Source organism: Rhinolophus hipposideros, assembly GCF_964194185.1.
Source record: "Rhinolophus hipposideros genome assembly, chromosome: 2".
NCBI classification, from domain to species: Eukaryota; Metazoa; Chordata; class Mammalia; order Chiroptera; family Rhinolophidae; genus Rhinolophus; species Rhinolophus hipposideros.
Genome location: NC_138048.1, coordinates 30708529 through 30731060, shown reverse-complemented (window position 1 = coordinate 30731060; position 22532 = coordinate 30708529). Strand labels below are relative to the sequence as shown.

General features: G+C 36.1%; 2 protein-coding genes across 9 annotated transcripts in view; one reads left to right on the top strand and one right to left on the bottom strand.

Moving 5' to 3' along the window:
• The window catches only part of ABI3BP (ABI family member 3 binding protein), a 244157-nt gene extending 236407 nt beyond the window's left edge, over nt 1-7750 (top strand). The window contains exons 60-64 of the mRNA XM_081073688.1: nt 2218-2297; nt 3078-3107; nt 3705-3866; nt 5129-5251; nt 6567-7750. Coding sequence (XP_080929814.1) covers nt 2218-2297; nt 3078-3107; nt 3705-3866; nt 5129-5251; nt 6567-6682 — 511 coding nt within the window. The 3' untranslated portion in view covers nt 6683-7750. The remainder of the gene's footprint in view (nt 1-2217; nt 2298-3077; nt 3108-3704; nt 3867-5128; nt 5252-6566) is intronic.
• TFG (trafficking from ER to golgi regulator) overlaps nt 7706-22532 on the bottom strand; it is a 36104-nt gene continuing 21277 nt past the window's right edge. The window contains exons 6-9 of one of the 8 annotated variants that reach the window (XM_081073693.1): nt 19377-19520; nt 12481-12558; nt 9778-9818; nt 8204-9022 (exon numbers count right to left, since the gene is read on the bottom strand). In XM_081073693.1, coding sequence (XP_080929819.1) covers nt 9784-9818; nt 12481-12558; nt 19377-19520 — 257 coding nt within the window. In that variant the 3' untranslated portion in view covers nt 8204-9022; nt 9778-9783. Of the gene's footprint in view, nt 9023-9777; nt 9819-12480; nt 12559-19376; nt 19521-22532 lie in introns of all 8 variants that reach the window. The other 7 variants (XM_081073695.1, XM_081073696.1, XM_081073694.1 and 4 more) reach the window with 7 other exon arrangements.

Below are 22532 nucleotides of genomic sequence, written 5' to 3'. Positions count from 1 at the left end.
ATAACTGTGAAATAAAAAGACATGGAGATTCCAGCAATCGGGTTTGGCCAAAGCACAGGGCTTTTTGAAATGGCCTGGAATGTGGAATACACTGCCCACTTGAATCAAAGTCCAGATGCCTGATTTCTTTTTTCCACTTTCAGTTCATCATACTGGTTTGTTTTTTGTTTTAAGGTCATCAGGTTTCTAAGGCAAGAATTTCATCTCGAGAAAGTATTCCATGCCAAAACACCCAATGTGCAATTTATTTAAATAAGTGACATGGGTGGTTTTATATCAGCATTATCTTAGTGCAAATGATAATGGCACCTTACAGCAGTTGATTAGCTTTGATGTGCAGTCTCCTGCTAAAAATTTTGGGAGTTTCAACCCTCATTTCACAGTTTGTAAAAGCAGACATTAGTTGAGAGCCTCGTTCTTAACTGAAAAATAGGATAATACCAATCTCTCAGGGTTTATATATGACTTTGTATGTGTACAATGATTAATGTGTAAGCACTTATTAAGTGGTTGCCATTGCTGTAATGCTAGAATCTCTCTTATGTGGAATCTAGCAGTGTTTTAATGCAATGTCTCTATAGTCAAAAATCTTATTCCTTGAGCCCTAGAGTTGTTATTGTTCACTTGTATCCTCTGTATCAAACTGAGTTGTCATCCTTCTGTTTTTTACTTAATTATAACATACCTTTCTCTTTTGTGTGTTCTGTATTCTTATTCAATGACAAACTTCTCAAAAATAGAAATTATCTCCCAATAGACTTGTTCAAATTTGAAACTCATAATACTATCAGCTGACTCAAGCTGATTTTACATTCAAAATATTTTCCTGCTAAGCTTGCTGCTAAAAGGAAGTCTTAGTTTTAGGCAAATGGCAAACAGTTTTACTGTTTGAATTTTTAAAAAGGATTTGCTCTGCTTAAGTAGTCTGTGAATGAAATCTGTCAAATATTGCATAGCAATTTAATGAGTAAATCTTAAGGATAGAATCAAACATACAACTTCAAGGGATCTGGGTTTATCTTGTGTTTTGTTTTTTAAGGTAAAGGGTTAAGGGCTTGGCCCAGTGAATCTGGTTTATAGAGAGAGAGCAAGTCTGCCTTTGTGCCTGTGCTCTTTGTGAGGGGACAGTACAGTGCCCCCTATTCTGGAGATGCCATGGCTGCCTGTGATCCACAGAAGACTCGAGTTCCAGGAGATACAACCAGGAAGTCCTTGCAAAGAAATATTTTCATGTGCATCTGTTTCTACAGTGTAGTACTCCTATGTCAGTGGACACAGGATTCACCTCAGGAATTTGTTATAAATTCCTACCTGGACCCCCTCAAAAAACTGATTCAGTAGCTAGGATGGAGCAAGAAATCTGCATTAAAAATCTTTCCCCACTGTCACTCTATGATGCAACTCTGACATAGGTAATTCAAACCCCACAGTGAAGAGCACTGCTTAAGTCTAAGGCTTTCCCTAGGGTTGGGATAATAAGGAATAAAAAGAAATCTTCCACTTCTTTGCCCCAAGAAGTAGCTGAAACATCTGAAGAAAACTGAGGGTCCTTGTTGCTGGAATTATCCTGGGTCTACCACATACCTTTCTTGTATGTCCATTACCAACTTGTCCAGTTATTTCTAACTTGAAATTTTTAAAAAGACAGCTACCTTTTTTTATTAACTTAACTTTTTTTTTTAATTTATTGGGGTGACAATTGTTAGTGAAATTACATAATTTCAGGTGTACAATTCTGTATTACATCATCTATAAATCCCATTGTGTGTTCACCACCCAGAGTCAGTTCTCCTTCCATCACCATATATTTGATCCCCCTTACCCTCATCTCCCTCCCCCCACCCCCTTTACCCTCTGGTAACCACTAAACTATTGTCTGTGTCTGTGAGTTTTTGTTTCTCATTTGTTTGTCTTGTTCTTTTATTGTTTTTGGTTTATATACCACATATCAGTGAAATCATAGGGTTCTCTGCTTTTTCTGTCTTATTTCACTTATACTCTCAAGATCCCCCTCTTCTTCTTATACAAAACACTAAACAAGCTGTCCAGAAAATAAAATTGAGTTCTTTTTTCCCTTATGCTTCTGGAACATATGTCCATTCACTGCCATCATGATTTCAAAACAGAATCAGGAAGGATGTTAGTCTAACTAGGGAATGTTGTTTCCTATTCCTGAAGGATATATTACAATTTTATTTTAATTTTCCCACTACACAGCTACGAATTCCAGGTGAAACCCAAAAACCCACTTGGAGAAGGCCCAGCCAGCAACACAGTGGCATTCAGTACCGAATCAGGTAATCGCATCAAAAGCAATTCCCAACAAGGACGTAAAGACCACAATGTTTTACACGGGGAGCTTGTCTGAAACCAGCTAACCAGTGTAGTTTCCTGAATTTCAAAAAATCGCCTATGGGGAAAAGCAAACTGATGAAGGTACCCTTAAGGAAACACCACTTGTTTTTCCTCATTTATTTTGACATCAGAAAAACAAAGTTAGGCATATCAGTTTAAAAAGGAAAAGAAGTGTGTAATCAATCTATACTCAAAATGTAGTGAATGAATGCTCCCCTGTATACCAGCATCAATGCCTAAAATCAAAATATCAGACACGCTGAGCCACATCTGGAAAGAGAATTCATTTGAGTTATTTTATGATAAGCAGCTGTGAAATTCTGATTTGACCTTCTAAGCTCCAATTCCCTAACAAGATACATCTGTACTCACAGCACCATTTGTATAATTTGTATAATTTTTACACCAACTGCAGTTCATGGCATCTTGGTGATTTTATCAATTGTTTTTGTATGAAACTAACATGAAGCTTTTAAAATGGAAGTGAAAGCTAGAACAGCAATGAAGACTTCCAACTATTCAAATCACAAATAAACGACACACCTGAGTATCTGGCAGAGGAACTTCTCCAATCGAGAACAATTTCCAAAACAACACACATTTTCAAATTCACTCTAGCGAGTGTACCATTTTACAAGTAGTTTCTTAACTGTAATACCCACCTTCTTCACTGTGCCACTGGAGCTTAATAATGTCTGACTCTGTTTGCTGTTTCTCCTCAGCGGATCCAAGAGTGAGCGAGCCAGTTTCTGGTAAGTACCTGTCTCGATGTGAACACAGCCACACATGCCTTTCTAAACTGATTCAACTATACAGACAGGGCACATTTTTTGTCCTAATTTCACTTTACTCTGTTTGGTCTTCTTAGAATATCAATCAGGTATGAATGCTTACTCAAAACATTTGGTAACATTGAAAGCCTATGATGTTTTGGGAACAAGATGCATTATTTAAAAGCTTGCTTTCAGTTGTGTACCAAATGTTCTGTTTAATAATTGTCAAGTTATTAACACCCTCATTTCCACTTACTATAAGTCACATTAAAGCAGCCATTTAAATTTTATGGCCGAAAAAACAAAAAAGCAAACCTGAATTTACTGAGGATGCTGTGTCTAACACCGCTGAGAGTATTCAACACCTGAAAATACTCAAGATTTATATCACTATTAACAGGAATTTAATCGGGGTTTGTATGTAAAATCCTACATTTTGGGCTCCAATATTTAGCAATGGAGAAAACCAGCAAGTTGTCCGTGAATTTTGCAAACTGCTTTTTAAAAAAGCTTTTAGGACAGCTCTTCAGTCTCCAAAGTCAGATACCCAACTCAAACCATGTTTTCCTTATGCAGGAGGAAGAGATGCCATCTGGACTGAAAGACCCTTTGATTCAGACTCTTACTCAGAATGTAAGGGCAAACAGTATGTCAAAAGGACGTGGTATAAAAAGTTTGTAGGGGTGCAGCTATGCAACTCTCTCAGATACAAGATTTACCTGAGCGACTCCCTCACAGGTAAGCAGGGCGACCAGCTGTTTTGGACCCTGTCCTTCTGGGGATGCTTTGCAGCATTCTGTAATTTGGCCTATTCTTTGGACCATTCCAGACACTAAGGTGTGATGTAAATACAAGTTTTCTTTTTGAGCAAGATGTTATTGAACTACTTAAAGCTAGTAAACAAGGATTTGAGACATGCTGTTAGGAGGTAAATAATGAAAATGCAATTTCTAACAGTGCCATCATGGCAAACTTGAATGTAAAGACTAGCCACATTCCAGCTCAATTTTGTTACAGCCAACCAAGGATAAAAAGCCTACTGATAATAAAGAGTGTACCTAACAATAACTACAGAAGGAATGTGACAATTAAAATTTTAGGTCTGCCAGAGATAAGATTAAAACATCTGGGTGGAAAGGGTATAACCCCTGGCTCCAGACTCAGTGGGTTATCACTTTCTCTTCTATATTCAGACAGTAAAAAGTTTAAACAAATAAATAAAGCTGGCCTCAACATAGAAAGGTAAATGTTTGTTCAGTCATTCAACAAATAGTACCTGCTTTGTTCAGACACTGTCCTAGGTGCTGGGGACAAAGCAGCAAACAAGACACATCCCTGCCTTCTTGTAGCTTACAATCCAGTAAAATGAGAAAGACAACAAATATGTCAATAAGAATTTCATGTAGTGCTTTGAAGAAAACATAAGTAGTGCGAGAAAGCAGCTGAATGGAAGCTCCCTTAGTTAGAATGTTTAGAAAAAGCCTCTCTGAAAAGGTAACACTTGTGCAAATTAGAACTAACTATTGAGAAAGCAGCAACCAAGCAAAGATCTAGGGAGAAAGCTAGAGACAGGGACGAGAAATCCACTGGTGTGGCTGAGGCCCAGCGAGGGAGAGACCAGCAGGCAGGCGGGCGTGGAGTCATGTGGAGCCCTGAGACCAGGTGAAGACTGGGCTTTGTTGGGGAACAATAGGAGATTGCTGGAGAGATCTATGGAGGGAATGACATTATCTGGCTTACATTTTTAAAAGATGCAGGAGATGGGGAGGGGGTGGAAGTGGGGGGAGAACAGAGAGAGGAGGGGTGAAAGCAGGGATGCGCACTGGGCAACTATTCCATAGCTCAGTCAAGAGATACTGGTGGCTTGAACTACGGTGAAAGGGAAGAAAAAGTATAAGAACAGGAAAAGACTGATTATTTGAAACAATCTGATTATTTTAGAATTGTCCCATATCAAAGAAAATAACACTTTATAATCCTTTTAATTTGGGGTTCTTCAGGAAAATTTTATAACATAGGCGATCAAAGAGGCCATGGAGAAGACCACTGCCAGTTCGTGGACTCATTTTTAGATGGACGCACAGGACAGCAGCTGACTTCTGACCAGTTACCCACCAAAGACGGTATGTTTTCTGAGCTTCCTCATAAGCAAGAGGGTTTCATAAATTAATCCAAAAAGAATTCAAGTTGAGGAAAGCAATCACTTTCAAAATAATTCTGTACCACTACTGTTCTAATTATCTGGCAAAAAAAAAAAAATTCATATAAGACCTTAATATGAAGACTTTAATAAAAGTTTCTCAACTTTCCTCCCAGTCCCTAAGAGTCGGTCCCTTAAAGCCAAGGAAACCCACACACAGGCATATGTAAAAATGCATTCTGTTTCAAGAAAACCTGAATTTGCAAAAATAGCTATAAAAGAGCAGTTTCCTAAACATAAATCATTCATTTATCACCTTTATGTTTTTTGTCAAAATTGAGCATAAAAGCATTTTTTTATTCCCTTAAAAAATTTAAGAAAACTTTTATTACCACAAATGGAAAAACTGTATTATTTGCCTTAATTATAGAAATACAATTAAAATAGAACAATTCTGCTAAGAAATGAATAACCACTGTAATGCTGAAGACACATTAGTACTAAGCTGCTTAATGAGGATCGAAAGGTGAAAATGAATTCTTGTCCAGGCAGGGCAGTAGAGGGTAAATTAAATGTCCATATACTTGGGAATCACCAAGAGGTTCATTAAATACTTTAAATTACTTGACTAGTCTTTTTAGCAACACACTTTGTTCACTGGCACTTAAAATACCAACCATGGTAAAAGATGACTGAGTAAGATCTGTGAACCATGAGTAACAGGAAGTTGAAATTGCTGTCTGGTAGGAATAGATATAAGGCTTACTGGAAATTGTGTGTTTCTATAATGTCTTATACTCACAGGAATTTTTAATCATTCAGTCTAGGGTCCTTGAAGGAAGATTTCACCTAAGTTTAATTCTTAGATATTTAGTAATCTCTTAGAACTACCCTTCTTTTGTTTCTTAACATTGTAGTAAACACAGCATCATTTCTCAGGTCAGTTCTTCATAGACCTCCACTAGCCTGTGAAATGCAGAAGGTACCCTTTCACATGACACAGTACACTGAGCGTGGTCGATGACACAAAAAACAAAACCCCCGACTCCCACCCCTTTCCAGCTTTGTTTCCCAGACATTACCAACCATTCCAACGTAACTTCTGGGAGATGGCAAGGAATTTCCAGGTGCCCCTGGAAATTCATGAAAGACCAGGACCTCTATTGCTATCCATTTTCTAAAATACTTTGCTTCACCTAGACTAACTTCCAGCCATTCAATGACACTTCAAACTATAAGTGCTAAGGGCAAGAATTATAACATAGCAGCTGTTAAAATTGAATTATTTTGCCTCTTAGGCTATTTCAGAGCAGTTCGCCAAGAACCTGTCCAATTTGGAGAAATAGGTGGTCATACCCAAATCAATTATGTTCAGTGGTATGAATGTGGGACCACGATTCCTGGAAAATGGTAGATGCTGCAATCGTGTTCATGAGTGCCTTCTGTTTCATCATGGCAAGAAATAATCGGAAACACTATGGTATTTGTCATTCATTTGAAGCTGTTCTGTTTACTATGTATAAAAGTTTAAAATCTAATTGATAGCAATATTAGATGTTTATTAGAAAGATTGCTGAGAATATTTATCAGGTTTTACAAAGTCATTTTAGGAACAAGATATAAGAGTAACATTTTTTGGGGAAGCTGGCTCCCTATTCATTGTGTTTTAAGAGATCATTTGTATATTATTTATCACACTGTTGTAATGATGTTTTGAGATACTTTTATAACAAAATTAACATCAAAAACTAATATAGTTTTAAAAAATATTTACTTTTATTAATGTGTATTCTTCCTACTGGTGAGTTAATTCCATAAATCTCTACTTGGTTTAACTTATTAGATCAAATTATCTTCAGCATATATAGCTGGGGGAAAGGTCCTAGTATTCATGTTTATTTTTTAACAACAGCTGAACAGCTTTTCTGAATCATGTAAATATACATTTCCTTTCTGCAAATTATTAAAAAGATTTTGTTTGAATCAGTAAATTTCATTTCAGCTAAAAAATGCAATTGAGAATGATATATTGTTTCAAAATACTGTTCTTTTCCTACCCATATATGTGTTATGTCTGAATATACTGTCATAGTATACCTTCAAGCAGCTTTCTTCATGTTGTTTTTAATATAATTCTTATCAAACTATATGCAGAGATTGAATGTGAAGTCTGAGCACACACACACACACAACACAAAAAAAAACACATGATGAGATAGCTATCATTTTATACTTAAGACTTCTAGGAATGAATGTATCAGAGGATGTTTTCATAATTCTAACTCAACCTGTACTGAAAATCAAATTCATTTTTATTTAAAAAGGTATTTTCTTCATTTGGAATGGGAGGTGGGAATGCTGCATCATTACCCTCATTCTGAAAGGACCCTGTGCTTACCTTTCAACATGCTTCAATTTTATCAATGCTACATTTTGTATTTTTCAAACAAGTAGAAACTCTGCAATAAAGAGATGTTTTTTTAAAGGCTGAGTTCTTTATTTCTGAAAGGTTCATCTCTATAAGGAAAATCACAAGGTTATTCAGGATCTACCAAAGCCCTCTTATGTTTTTTAATACTGTATCTGTTGTGTTTATATATAATGCTAATCTATCTTCCTGTAACATCTGTTTTAAAGTTTCATTGTTTTAAGTCCATAATTGTTAAATGCACTTCTTCCAAGTTGGGAGAAAAACCAAACAGCAATGTGTTTCTCTGAATAGAAAACTAAGTTAAACCATCTATACTTCATTTTCAGACCAAACATCAATAAGGATTTTTTTTCTTGCTTTTTTCCTCATGTGGTATACATACACACATATGTACATGTGTGTGTACATACATATGCATGTGTGTGTATATATACACATACCTAAATCAATTATATATATGTATATATGTATATATATATACGTGATTAAATTATAAGACCACTAATGGATTCAATCACCTTTATTAACCTATCAATGTTACATTTTATACATAATATCTAGTTATCTTCTCAGAGGGATCTACTTTTAGTACATCATGTTAATAGTAAAAAGCCAAGTAAGACAGCTAAATTTCAACCTAGCATTTTAATATTCTTGGGACAAGGCAGGCTAGAAAGTCAATTACTTTACACACATGTAAGTAGTGTTCCAAAATTACTAGGAAGCTGCTATACTTTTCAGCAGGGAAGGAAAAGACTTTCATCCTGGTCTTGGTGTTCTAGCAAATTATACTTTTAATTAACAGCCAATGATATCATAAAAAATGCTCTGCTTCTTAAATTTCTGAACTTCAAATACAAATTAAAATAAGATAGTAGTACTGGAGTTTTTGGGGAGGCAAATAGCCAGCAGCTACATTGGTGAGTGTAGCTGAGCCTCTTTACCGATAACCAGGCCCAGGCTGGGTATAGCCCTGCCCAAAGGGAGGCCGGTTACGTGCATACGGGTTGGGCCCACTTGGAGGAGGGGTCATGGTACTTCCAGGAGGTGACGTGAAACCTGGTCTTGGCTGATAGGCCCCAGGTTGGCTTGGAGCCATTCCCGGTTGTGAGGCAGGGGCCACAGTATAATTAGTAGGCTGAGAAGTTGGGGTAGCGTAAGTATGTGGAGGATAAGTGCTCGCCTGGTACTGCTGTGGCGGTTGAGCGGGCAGTTGTTGAGGCTGACCAGAAAAGCCAGGCGCCGGTGCCTGCGAAGCTGGCTGCTGGCCATATCCCTGGAACTGCTGAGGTTGCTGGGGTCCAGTCTGCTGACTATAACCTGCTGAAAAGGTAACATAAATAAGATACGTATGTTATTTTTCTGTTGGTGAAAAATCTTCCAAAGAATCAGTCTTTACTGTTATGGATCAAAAATTATGAGAAATTTAACAAACTTCTAAGTATTTATGTAACAAGTAGAATAGATTCATTTCATCATATAATATTGTATCAAAAATTTTCTAAAAGTTTTTTAAACTCTCTCATCTTAAATTGAACTACTATACATATTTCTTCATTACAACTGATTCCAGACTACACAATCCCTGAAAGCAAATTCCTGTTCTAGCATAATTCCTAGTATATAGTAGATGCTCAAGTGATAAAGGCTGGAGTTAATGCAAAAACTAGTCATTAACCTGGTTTTAAGGGAAGACCTATTTAACAACAGTACCAAATAAAAACACAGTGTAGAGAATGAATATTTTAAAATTTAACAATGATGTTACAAATACATCTTATTGTGCTATTGAGATGCTTTAAAGGTTTAGTCATTCTATAAAAATAAAAACTAAGCCATTTAAGAGTAAACATTGAGTACCCATTTTCATAACCCTTAAAATCTTTCTTTTAGATTTGGTATCTGATGTTTTTGCAACTCAAAATTTTGATTCAACAGTAACAACATAAAATACAAAAAGCATACCATATTGCCCCACAAAATCAACATCTATATTCATTATTTACTTAAGGATGTACATTTTTTTAAAAGAAAAAGTCGGCTTCACTAAAAACTTTTATGTCTACCATGAAACACACCTGCAGCTACTTGCAATGAAAACTCTCCATTGACTGGAATCCTGTCAGCATTAAATACCAGATACATAAGAAAATTATTAAAATATGTACAACCCTGCATTTAGAAAAAAAAAGGATTGAATGAAGTTGAGTATATTCTGAACTCACCTTGAACCTGGGTTCAAAATTTACTCATGAAAGAAACCTTTTTGACATAGTCCATGAATAAAACTGGAAAAGGTCAGAGGAAAACTGGCAAACCAACAGTGTCAAAAATGGTCCAAAATTACCACCACCACTTTGGGTCTCCAAGCAGAGTATTTAGTTGACTATTCCCGTATCTCTCAATCAAATTCAAGTTAAAAAAACTAGTGGGGTCAGAAATACAAAGATAATATGAAAAGGACTAAATTTTACTCAGAGTGGAGACCCTCACTAAAATCATTAAGAGCAAGCTTAATTTTTAATAAGCATATCAAATGTCTAATGCATTTTACTTATGGTAGCACCTGAATACTGAACTAAAGTCAATTCGTGATCAAATGTTGAATGTCATAATTTCTCCTATCTTCTACATAAAGTTCTTTAACTTAATTTTTTCACTGTAAGTTTTTGGAGCAACAGAAGGACTCAGCTTTTACACTGAAAATGTCTATTCAACTTATGACAGCAAAAACAAACAAACAAAAACTGCCTTTTCATCCTGGCAACTGAAATCTAAACTGGCTTTTTAACGGAGTGGAAACAACCAGATCCTTAAGTATTTCTCAGAAGAAGGATTTACCCCTAAGAGCCTAAGATGTCGTTTCATTAGCAACCTATTAGAATCTTTGACCATAATGTGGCAATACTTCTATTATGTTTAATCTCCCTCCCACCACCATACTCTCCCTTGAAAAATGACTAACTTTGGTAAATACCAGAAATTTTAAGAAATGGAAATTGCGGTTTTCTGAATAAATGAATAGTATAGGACAAGGGATCATAAGGTCCACAAAAACCTAAAATATATACTGTCTAACCTTTTGAAAAGGCTAGAAAAGTCTGCCAACCCCTGATTTAGGCTGGAAAATGCAGAATGATACAGGGAAGTAGTAACTGCAATGTCAAGTACAGTGGGTTTTGATCGAACAACCCCACCGAAGGGCTGCGTGTCCTTCAATGCACCACAACCTCTTGGAACCGTAGTTGCCTCATTTAGAAAATGAGTGGGTGGGACAAGATCTGTGGTCCCCAACATTGGCAGCACTTTAGAATCTCCTGAAATGCTTTTAAAATATCAAAACCAGAGTCCTACCCCTGACCAAATGAAAACAAAATCCTTGGGAGTAGGGCCCAGGCACCTGTAACTTGCAAAAAGAGCTCTTCATGTTATTCTGAAACACAGTGAGTCCCTGGATTAAATAACGACTCTTCCACTCTGATATCTCTTATTTCTACAAATTACTTAATTTATAACATTTTGATTTTACTTTAAAGGACTGCATCCTAAAAATAACCTTTCCTCTAATAAAATTCCAAGCTTGAATTCATTCCACCTATTTTATGTAATTAAAAATTAGCAGCTACAGATTAAAACATAGCAAATATATGTTAAATATATGTTAAATATATGTTAAAATATGTCAAACTCCAATTAATGATAGAATTTTATGGTCTAGTTCAGGGACACGCAAAAAGTTTTCTTCTATAAATGGCCAGATAGCAAATATTCTAGATTTTGTTGGCCACACGGTCTCAGTTGCAACTACTCAACTCTGCCATTATAATGCCAAAGCAGCCATAGACAGCACAAAAATGAATAGGTGTATATGGATTCCAATAAAGCTTTATTCACAAAACTAGCGACAAGCCTGATTTGGTATGTGTGCTATAGTCTGCTGACTCCTTCTCTAGTTTATACTGCGAAACTCCATAAATAGAATTTAGGCAAGAATCAACTTAGGTAAACTATTTTTACAGTTGAAATCTGATACTTAAATCTTTCATTGTAAAATAAGAGTTGAACACAAACTCTCTAACAAATGTAAAAATTACCTGAATTATAATCATTATGTTCAAAGCTACACTAAAGAGATTTTTCATTCTTAAATATGGATAATATTCAATGAACAGAAGATAAAACAAAATACCCAGGATGCCTATTTAAAACAACTATATTTCTTAGTTGCCTGAATTACATTTTATACAATTCCATTTCTTTGGCCTGTTTTTGGTATTCCTACAGACCTTTGAGAGATTTTAAAAACCTAAGTAGCTTAATTTGGTTCTTATTTAGTAAGATCACCTTTCCATGTATGAAGGAACTATTAATACTTTTTAGGTATTAAGAGTACACTGGGGTTTTGTGTCACATATAATGGGGCAAAAAAATCTCGCATTTTTGCAGTTCTAAGTCACTGTGGAAGTAAGCTGATCACATCAGTAGGAGATAACTTTGTATTAAAAACTGCTTAAATTAAAAACTTTTTTATACTACAAGTTATTACAGAATCATCTACTATGATTACAAGTTTTACTTGCCCACTGGAAAACTGAAAAGTTGACTTACAACAAAGTATGCAAAATATTTGATAATAAATACAACAAATGTTATTTCCCCAGTATATAAATACTACCTGCTATCACAATGTAATCAAGGAATTAAGAGGAAAGGATTAAGGTTCGATGAGTACAGCAACAGCTCCCCCACCACGAGCCGGCTCCGTCGGGACACCTGCTCACCTGAATACTGAATACCATACTGCTGCGGCTGCTGAGCTCCGTAACTAGCCTGTTGCGGGTACTGCTGGTACATCTGACCTAAAACGGACACGAAAAAGAGGCAGGTTTAACTGGGCAGAAAAAAACACTTTTACATTTTTTTAAGGCACATGTAATTCTCTCCCCATCCAAACACATAAACATGTGGAGTAAAAACACACAAGAACGTGCCTGTTCCCCTTTGAATGTCTCTGACAGAAAAGAAGAACAAACAATTTAACAAGAGTGGCTGCTCTGCTGTGGATTAACTGCAGAGAACTCTATCGGCAGCAAGTAACACTAACCATCTTTTCATAAATTCCAGAAAAACAAATGTTTCCAAATCCAACTGCCAACAGATCTGTACTGCAAATGTTTAGTAACAATCAAGTGAGTCAAAAATCAATAAATAAAAAATCTGAGGAAAGGGGTACCATTAATAAATCCCAAATCTTTCCCAAAACACTGTTATTTGTCATCTAAAGGTTTGAACCTTTTTTGGTGCCCTATGAATAGACTCTTTGGTAGCAAGGACCTATAAGGTTTTCATTCCAGACTTCTAAGATACCTTTGGCAAGTTACAACAGTTTGCATTTCCATCATCTGAAAATCCTAGCCAATCATGTAGCATCTGATAAAGCCTAAAGGGTTCCTCACTGTACTTTTTAATAACGGCAGACCTGTTTGACACTAGGGAGGTGTACTTGGAAACGAGAGTACTATTTGGGGTCAGCAGACCACAGTTCCTACACAGAAACCTCTGTGGCACCATTATTACCCGTGATTTCCAAACATGTATTGGTCCGTGTCTTCATCGTCTCCACTGCTGTACAGTTGTCCTAATGGTAGATTTAGCTAGATATGATGCCAAAAGTAGCAATAACACCTGCATTTTGATATCTAGCTAGTATTCAAATCTTTAAAATAATTATATGCTGACTAATTCTTTCAAAAATATTCAAACCATCTGTTAATCAAGAGACTGGGTAAACAGCACACTTTTGGCAGAAAGATAACTACTGAAAAAAGTCAATGCTTTACGCAGTGCCACTCAAACTGCGGTGCAGCTGGCAGCTAGCACTCACAGGCTGAGACCGAGGCATAGACCCCAATCCCCTGGGCTGGTAGCACTGATATAAGCCTGTACTTACAGCCAGCTTACTTCCTAGCGAGAAGCTGTATGCTTTTAATGACAGAAATAAAATCTGCTTAACTATTTTTAAGCTATTAAGCTCTTCCCAAATGTAACAAAAAATTGACAAAAGTTTCTTAAATGCTTTCTTGTTGGTTCATGACTTAGAGATAGCACAACAGGTAGCGCAGAAGTTAACCACCTTAGAAGATACCAACATAATCCTGGATTGTATAACTAAATTTTAGAACAGAAGTGACCAAAATCTGGTACAGAAATATAACCAAGGGGGAGAAATATGTATAGCATATTACAATGGGTTCTAATTCTTAGAAATTAGAACTAACTCTACAATACAAAAATGAGTGAAGAACAGGCAATACAGACATGGGGGGAAATTTAACCTTATTAGCAATCCCTATTTCGGATACAGAAATATTAAGCAACTTGCCTGGGATCAATACATCACAGACAATTAAGAACCATCACTGGGACCCAGGCATAATTAGAGCTTTAGTTTAAAACGAGTTTTGTACACGTTGTCTCATTTAATTATTAACTTAGTATCATCAGAAAGGCTGAGATTAAGGCTCCAAGTAGTAGACTGTTGCCATCAACGATTCTAAGGAATTCCCATGTCAAAAACGCGTAATTGTTTCCTTCAATAAAAACTGAAAGGGTACAACTATTCTTAAAGCAAGCATGCACTCTATTTTTTTCCTATCCTACTAAAAACCCATTATGAAAATACCACCCTTGTGGTTACAAGTTTCAGAGGTTTATTCCTATCTCTACAAAGTATTCATTTTGCTTATTTTAAACACATTTCATTCAAGTCCAAAATGGGACTTCCTATCACAGTATTCTGAAATGTAACTAAGAAGTCTGTGTTTAGTTGTAAAAAAGGAGTAACTTCACACACTCGTAAGGAGAGAGCTACAGGACCTATTGATTAAGTGAACAAGCAAGGTGCAAACAGTTTAGAGGAAGCTATGTTTTAAGCAAAAAAATATGTATAAGCTATTTTGTATAATTTCAGAAAGAATCAATGGTAGAATAAAATAAAATAAAAACTATTACCTATGGAGAGAAAGGGAATAGCATGAAGCAAAGAGTAATGGTGAGACTTCTGCGACTGTACTTTGTTAGAGTGCTAGCCAGTCTCCATGGCGACCCCTGCTCAGATATAGCATATGGCAACGGGTTGGTATACTTTACAATCTTAGAAATTAGAAAGATTAACTCAATGAATACACAAATTATCAAAGAATGAAAAAACATGTAAGTATTCATTCCCTTATGTAGTCACACTGAATGGGGCTGACCTGTACACCAATGGAATATTGCAGAAATGACAATGACATTTCTGAGGACAAGTCATAAAAGACAGCCATCTTCTACCTTACTCTCTTGCTCACTCACTGTGGTGAAAGCTGCTGTCAAGAGGTCAACCAAATAGCTTACAAGAGAGGTGATGAGGGGCTGAAGCCTCCTGCCAACACCCATGCGGGAGTCATGTTAGACAGGGACCCTCCAGCTCGGGCTACGCTTCACATGACTGCAGCCTCATGAAACACCCTGAGCCACTCAGCTACGCCACTCCCAGATCCCTGACTCTGAAATTGCATGAGATATTATAATAATAAATGTTCTAAGCATCTATGTTTTGACATAAATCGTTACTTGTTACAAATAAATAATATATATAGTTTTGATTTTGGAAACATGTAAAGGTGGCAACTACTGGAAAAAAAAGACTTAAGACACATAATCAAATGGAAAACGTGAACCTTGTTAGACTCTTGATTTGAACAAGATGCCAACGGTAATAAGATAATTAGGAGACAATTAGGCAAATTCAAATAGAGACTACAGTTGATCCTCGGAGAACACAGGTTGGTGGTGCCTTTGCCCCACACAGTTAAAAACCCACGTGTAACTTGTGACCCCCAGAAACTTCAGTTGTCCCTCACAATCTACACAGAGGCTGGTTCCAGGACCCCTTGCAGATACCAAACTCTGTGAATGTTCAAGTCCCTTACACAAAATGGTGTAAAACAATGCATACAGTCAGTCCTTGGCTTCTGAGAATTTACAAGTGTAGATGGAAAATACTGTTTTCGATCTGCAGTTGGCTGAATCCACAGATACGAAACCTGGGGATACAAAGAGCAGGCTATTTATTTATTGAAAAAAATCTGCATATAGGTGAACCCACACAGTTCATACCTGTGTTGTTCAAAGGTCAACTATGTTAATGGTATGTGTTGACATTAAGAATCACTTAACTTTGTGGTTAGGTGTAATACTGGCATCGTGGTTATGTTACAAAGAAAAGGTTATCATTTTGACTTGCATACTGAAATAGCTGAGTGAAATGATGTGCAGGATTTGATTTACAACACCCCAGCAAATTTTAAATAATAGTGATTTTAGGGGAGAGATAGATATATTCTATCTCTACTTTTGTGTATATTTCAAAATTTACATAATCAAAGCTATTTTAAAAGTCTACTCAGTTTGTCATTATAGTGACATATGATTTTACAGATTTTAATTATATCCCTTACATCTTTTTGGATTGTCAAACAGCAAACCTCCTGGTCTTTGGTGCTCTTCTCTGTATCCTCACCACCTACTTATATATTTTCAGACAACTACTCAACTGTATATAGTTTTCCAATAACAGAGGCAACTGATTTATCTAAAAAATGATGATAATGTCCATTTTCTTTCTTTTTTGATGTTCAACATTTTGTTGATTCTTTTAACTGAACAACATATTAAGACTAAAATGCTTGGGAAAGAAAATTACAATTCTAAGATCCCTTTTATGGAATTTAAGTAACAACTCAAAATTACTTATTTTATCATAGATTATTTCATATTCTGAGACTGCTATGTTTATCAATTATTAGTAATGGATTTTTATGTTGATTATTCTGCTCAAATTATAACCAGCAATGATCTAACTGGCGATGTCAGGGATACTATACATCAAAAAGAATTCATTAAAGTAGCCTATAATTCACCTTGGGAATCTATAAATGATACATTAATCTAGAATTGTGCTATCCAATACAATTGGCACTAGCCACATATGGCTACTGAGCACCTGAAATGTGTAGTCCGAATTATGACATGCTGTTTGTGTTTTGAAGTGATTCAAACCGATGTCACACCCAATTTCCAATGTGTAATACAAAAAAAAGAATGTAAAACATTAATAACTTTTAAACGATTACATGTCGATATACTAGATATATTGGATTTTAAAAAATGTGCAATAAAATTGATTGTACCTTTTTAAAAACTTTTTTTAATGTGACTAATAGAAAATTTTAAATTACATGTGGTTTCCATTGCATTTCCTTTGGACAGCACTAATTTAGAGATTCACCTCCAGAATGCTAATCTACTCACTGATGTCACATATTAACTGTACAACTTTTTATATTGTATGTTTTAATGTAAACTAGAAAAGCAACAGCTTTAGCAAGGTATATCATTAACGCCATCCTAAAAGAATTCAACGCATATCAAACGGTGTTCATCTGATGCCTCCGGAAAAGGAAATTGGTTGCTGAGGGTCAGAGGTAGGAGAGAGAATTGCTGATTTTTCACTGTATATCCTTTTATATTTTTAAATTTTTACCTATTTGAAAATAAATTTTCAATTAAAACAAACCTGACAGAATAATATGAGATACTGTTCGTATCTTAAATCCTATTCCTGTATCAGTGAACAGCAAACATTATTTGGTACAATTATCCTTCCAACTGACATTCCAACAGTATATACACTGTTTAAAATGGGATTTCTTTTTTAAAAAACAAATGTTAGTTCGCCTGATACAGCCATTAAACTCCCATCATATCCAAACTCTGCTTTTGCTTCCCTGTTTTAGCCCACATCTGCTTCATTTCTAGTTTGGGTAGTTGTTCCAGTTTGGGTAGTTGTATCTTGGTGCAAAGGAAAGACTGTGACTAAAGTTGGTTGAGAATGGCGTAAGCAGTAAGAAATTCTTCCAAAATCATTCATTCATTAGCAAAATGCCACCAACTAGTCCCTGTGCCTGGCATTCATCCAATGGGAAAACTAGAAAGTATCGCCACAGTATGGTTAGGACTCCATGACAAAAGGACTCAGTTCATTTTAGACTATAGTTTTTCTTTTTTAATGTGACTGATAAACTAGTCATTTGCTTCTGGTGTTGAAAATACATGATACCACCACCTGACCTCTTTATATTATACAAATAGTAAGAGCACCACCTGGTGTTTGTTTTAAAACGAAATAGTTATTTTAAAGGCCCTAACTAACACGTATGGGCAATTCACAGAACGAACCTTTTAATATCTAGAAGGAACCCTAGATATCAGTAACTGTAGTAGCTCCCACCCACTTATATCTTTGGGGAATATGTTCCAAGACCACCAAGTGGATGGCTAAAACCACAGACGTACTGAACTCTACACATACACATACACACAGTTTTTTTCCTACACATACATACCTATGATATAGTTTAAATTATAAATTAGGCACAGTAAGAGATTAACAACAATAACTAATAATAAAATAGAACAATTATAAGGATAATTATACTGTAATAAAAGTTATGTGAATGGCTTTGGGGCCATTATTAAGTAAAATAAGGTATACCTGAACACAAGCACTTGATATCATGACAGTGGGTCTGATAAACAAGATGGCTACTACTAAGTGACTAACATGCATGGAGTGTTTATAGTGTGGGGGCGTAGACAAAGGCACGGCTGACGTCCTAGGTGGGATGGCTTGAGATTTCATCATGCTACTCAGAACAGCATGCAATTTAAAAATTATGAATTGTTTAATTATGGAATTTTCCATTTAATATTTTTAGACCACAGTTGACCGCGGATAACTGAAACTGCAGAAAGCAAAACTGGGGAAAAAGGGGGACTGCTATACTTAGCCATACTCTGCAGAGTTCCAAGGGTTTCAGTGAGGCACCCAGTGTCTCTTGTCCTGAGCTTGTGTCCCCTCAATACCCTTCAACCATGGCAATGACTCCTTTATCATAATATTTTAAATACTGAGCTTTCAAGTTGTGTTTCATTCAGGACTAAAGACATTCTTTTAGAACCACTGGTTCAATTCAATTTTCACAACTGATAATGAGAAAACATCAAAACCCAAAGAGATTAAATTGCTCACCCAAAGACGCATCATTAGAGAAAAAACGTTTGATTTAAAATATATTGCTTTTTTCCACAAGACATGTTGCTAATTGCACAAAAATATAAAGGGCTATTTATCTTTCCAAAAATTACACTTAACTAAAGTTATGCTATACCTCTATTTTAAAAATCTTTTTAAATTACAAAAATAACAGTTGTAAGAGGGAGACGGAGAAGGAAAAAAATGGCACTTAAAATGTCACCTCAATGGGTCACCTCTGACCACATGGTCACCACCAACAAGTAACTTGTATGAATCCTTTCTGATCTTTCACCTTGTACTTATGTTCATATAAACACTTTTTGGAGTTTTTGTTTTCAATAATCGGAAGCATACCTGAAATATTATTCTATTTGGTTTTCTCAATGCCAAAACATACCGTATCAGTAAATCAAAATTTTTCCCAACTGTTCTCGTAGAATGAATGCATATGTAAGCTGTTAACCATTACCAACAACACTGCTACAAACATTTCTGCACATGTCCCATTCTGCACATGTGCACTAAGCTCTATTTTACCTTCACTCTGACCTGCTTGTGTCTGAGCTCCTCCTGTATATGGTGGCTGTTGTGGCTGAACTCCCGGCTGGTGAGCTGCAGAGGAGGAGGAAGCAATGCTGTCGGGGGTTCCTGAACGGTCTTCTGCAGGTGCACTGGGGGGCCCTGTGTGGTCATAAAAAGTCAGTTCAGTTTCTAATGCAAGATCTTTTCTCAGCAAGCTCAATTAACAGGCTTGGTTAAAACAAACTAAAAATAGCACTATAGAATAAGCATAAACACAAATGCAGCCTTTTACATTTAATGTATATAATTTATTTTTTCCTTTGCTTCAGTCTCTTAGAATCCAAACTACAACTGGACATCCTTCCCTATAAAGGGCAGAGAGCTATATTCCTGAGTTATAACCTCCCTATGCAAAAAACCAAAACCCATCTCCGCCAGTATCCTCTATCTTATGCGATCTATTTCATACAGCAATCAAAAGTATCATTTCATGCTTTAATGGGTCTCCACTGCCCGTTAAAGTTCAATATTCTAGTTTCGTATTCAAGAATCCAAACATTTCTCACAACTCTTCTCACATGCACTGTTCAGCTAAACTAATCTATTCTCTACTCCCACAGTATGTCGAATATTTTTTCTGCCTACATTTATCACTGTTCACTCCACTGTACCACTTTCACATATCTAAATGTAACATTCTTTAAAACGCAGTTATAACTCCATACTTCTTAAGCCTTTTTTCACCCATGAATACTTTCTTCCACTTGTGAATACTTTTGTATACTTTTATTATGTGAACTTATTATATGAACTTCTGTATACTTTTATTATGACCCTTATCAACTTCTTTCTTGCATTTCTGAGCAGCTTCCATCTTCCCATTTAGACTACAAGCTCTTTGGCCAGGTTCCTCTGGGATTCTTTTCACCTGCCTCACAAGATCTAGTAGTTCTTAAATCTGGAGCCACTTAAATTCTTCCAAAATCATGAACAAAGTAGTAAATGGAGAGAATTCCCTGAAGTTCCAATACTGCCGCAGTCAAAAAAGACATTCTGAAGACAACTATCAATATATTTATTCCTTTAAGTTCTTTTGTTTGGGCAAGATGGAATGGTTAAAAACAAAGTTTTGGAGCCAAACTGCCTAGGATTGAATCCCAGTGCTGACATTTAGTAGGTGTGAACTCTGGGCATGTTACTTAATCTCCCCCTGTACCTCAGTTTCCTCATCTGCACACAATAAATACTAATTCCTACTTCCTAAGGTTACTGTAAGGTTTATCCAATTAACATGATATCATCAATAGATCAATGTGATGTTCTATGGATAGTCCAAGTGGTCCAGGTATTTATTGTTGGACCATATTATGACTGCAGGGGGAAAAGTTAACTGTTTATATGAGTTAACAAACGCTTATAGCAAGTGCTTATAAAAATGGCTTATATAGCCAAAGCTTATGAAAGTGATTACCACTTAAAAGCTCCACATAAGTACGTGCTATTACCAGCAGACTAATTTCCCTGAGGGCAAACATCTGTCCCCTGCACTAGGCACAGCTGGCAACTGACAACACAGGTCAGTTGCATTTAAACCAGTATCCTGGTTTAGAACCTAAACCAGGATAACAGCAGTGGCAACGCTGAGCAACGCGTGATTACCAGAGTAACATGGACAACTGATCCTGTGTACCACCATTTCACTGATACTTATATACATGTAGATCAACTCATACACACATCCCTCCTACAAAAGACACTGTTATTTTCCCCTGCATGTAACCTATTAGTTAATGTAGCGAATCCTATCTTTGTAACACTCCTCCCTCCTTCCCATATCTACATTCACTACTGTAGCCGAGTTTTTCACATCATACCTAAATAACTACAAGGTATCCTGGCATTTCCTATGTGTACAGGTGTTCTTCTTCAAGTCAACATACAAAGCTTTCAGAAAAATGTCTTCAAATGATGTGAATTGTATTAATCATGTAATTCAGGTCTAGCATATACTAAATTCTAATAAAAAATTTTAAGCCTAATCCCACATATAACTATTTACTTCTCTATCTGGCATTTCTTGAAGTCTTAAAAATTAAGCTGTAATATTAAGTCATATTTCAGTTGCTCTAAAAATGTGTTTTTCAGATGTATCACTTGTCTGATGTCTTCTTTTGCCAAGAACATATGTCATATACAAATATGTGTCCCTTCTTTTCAGAATTTCACACAATTCTCTTTAGTGAAAAATCCCATAAAAGTACTGAAGAAAAAAAAAAAAACAGACAGAATCCTGTATTTCCAGTTACTGATAATGGCAAAGTAAACTGGTCAGGTAATCCCTCCCACAGGTAACAACTAAAAACCTGAACAAAATAGAATGACCATTTGAAATCCCTGGAAGTCAACCAAACATCAGCAGAAATCAGAAGAGTTTACCCCAAAGGAATTAAAGTGGATAGGAATTGTTAAGTCCTGACTTCTGCAGCTCCAACTACAATGCTAACTTCATGGTTGGCCAAGCAGCTGGAAATTAGAGAGGAAAATTTCTAAAGTAAGAGAGCTACCAAAGGAGTGAGATATAAAATCTTAGTATAAGCCCAGCCCCAAGTCCCCAGCTGACCATGGAGTTACCATATTTCCCCGAAAATAAGACCGGATCTCATAATAATTTTTGCTCCAAAAGACACATTAGGACTTATTTTCAGGGGATGTCTTATTTTTTCACGTACAACAATCTACATTTATTCATGTATAACAATCTATATTTATTCATTTATTCATGTAAAAATCTACATTTATTCAAATACAGTCACGTCATCTTCTGGAACATCATCATAACTCTCCAAACCCCGAATTCCAGCTTGAATTTCTTGCAATTCCATTTCCTGTAGAACCACTGGCCCCAATCTCTCGTGTCCAGCAACAGAGCTCTCCTTGTCCATGTAGCCTGCTCAGTGCATTAGCAACACAGCTGTCAGTTATTTTATCCCATGAACTCTTCACCCAAGTAATAACCTCTTGCAGGCTAGGCTTCACAGTTTCCATGCTGATTTCTCTCCATTCTATTTTCAATGTAGTCATTGAAAATATGTCCATGTGCAAATGGTCCTTGAATGACTTGTTTATTGCAATATCAAAAGACTGGAGATAGGCAGTCATTCCTATGGGAAT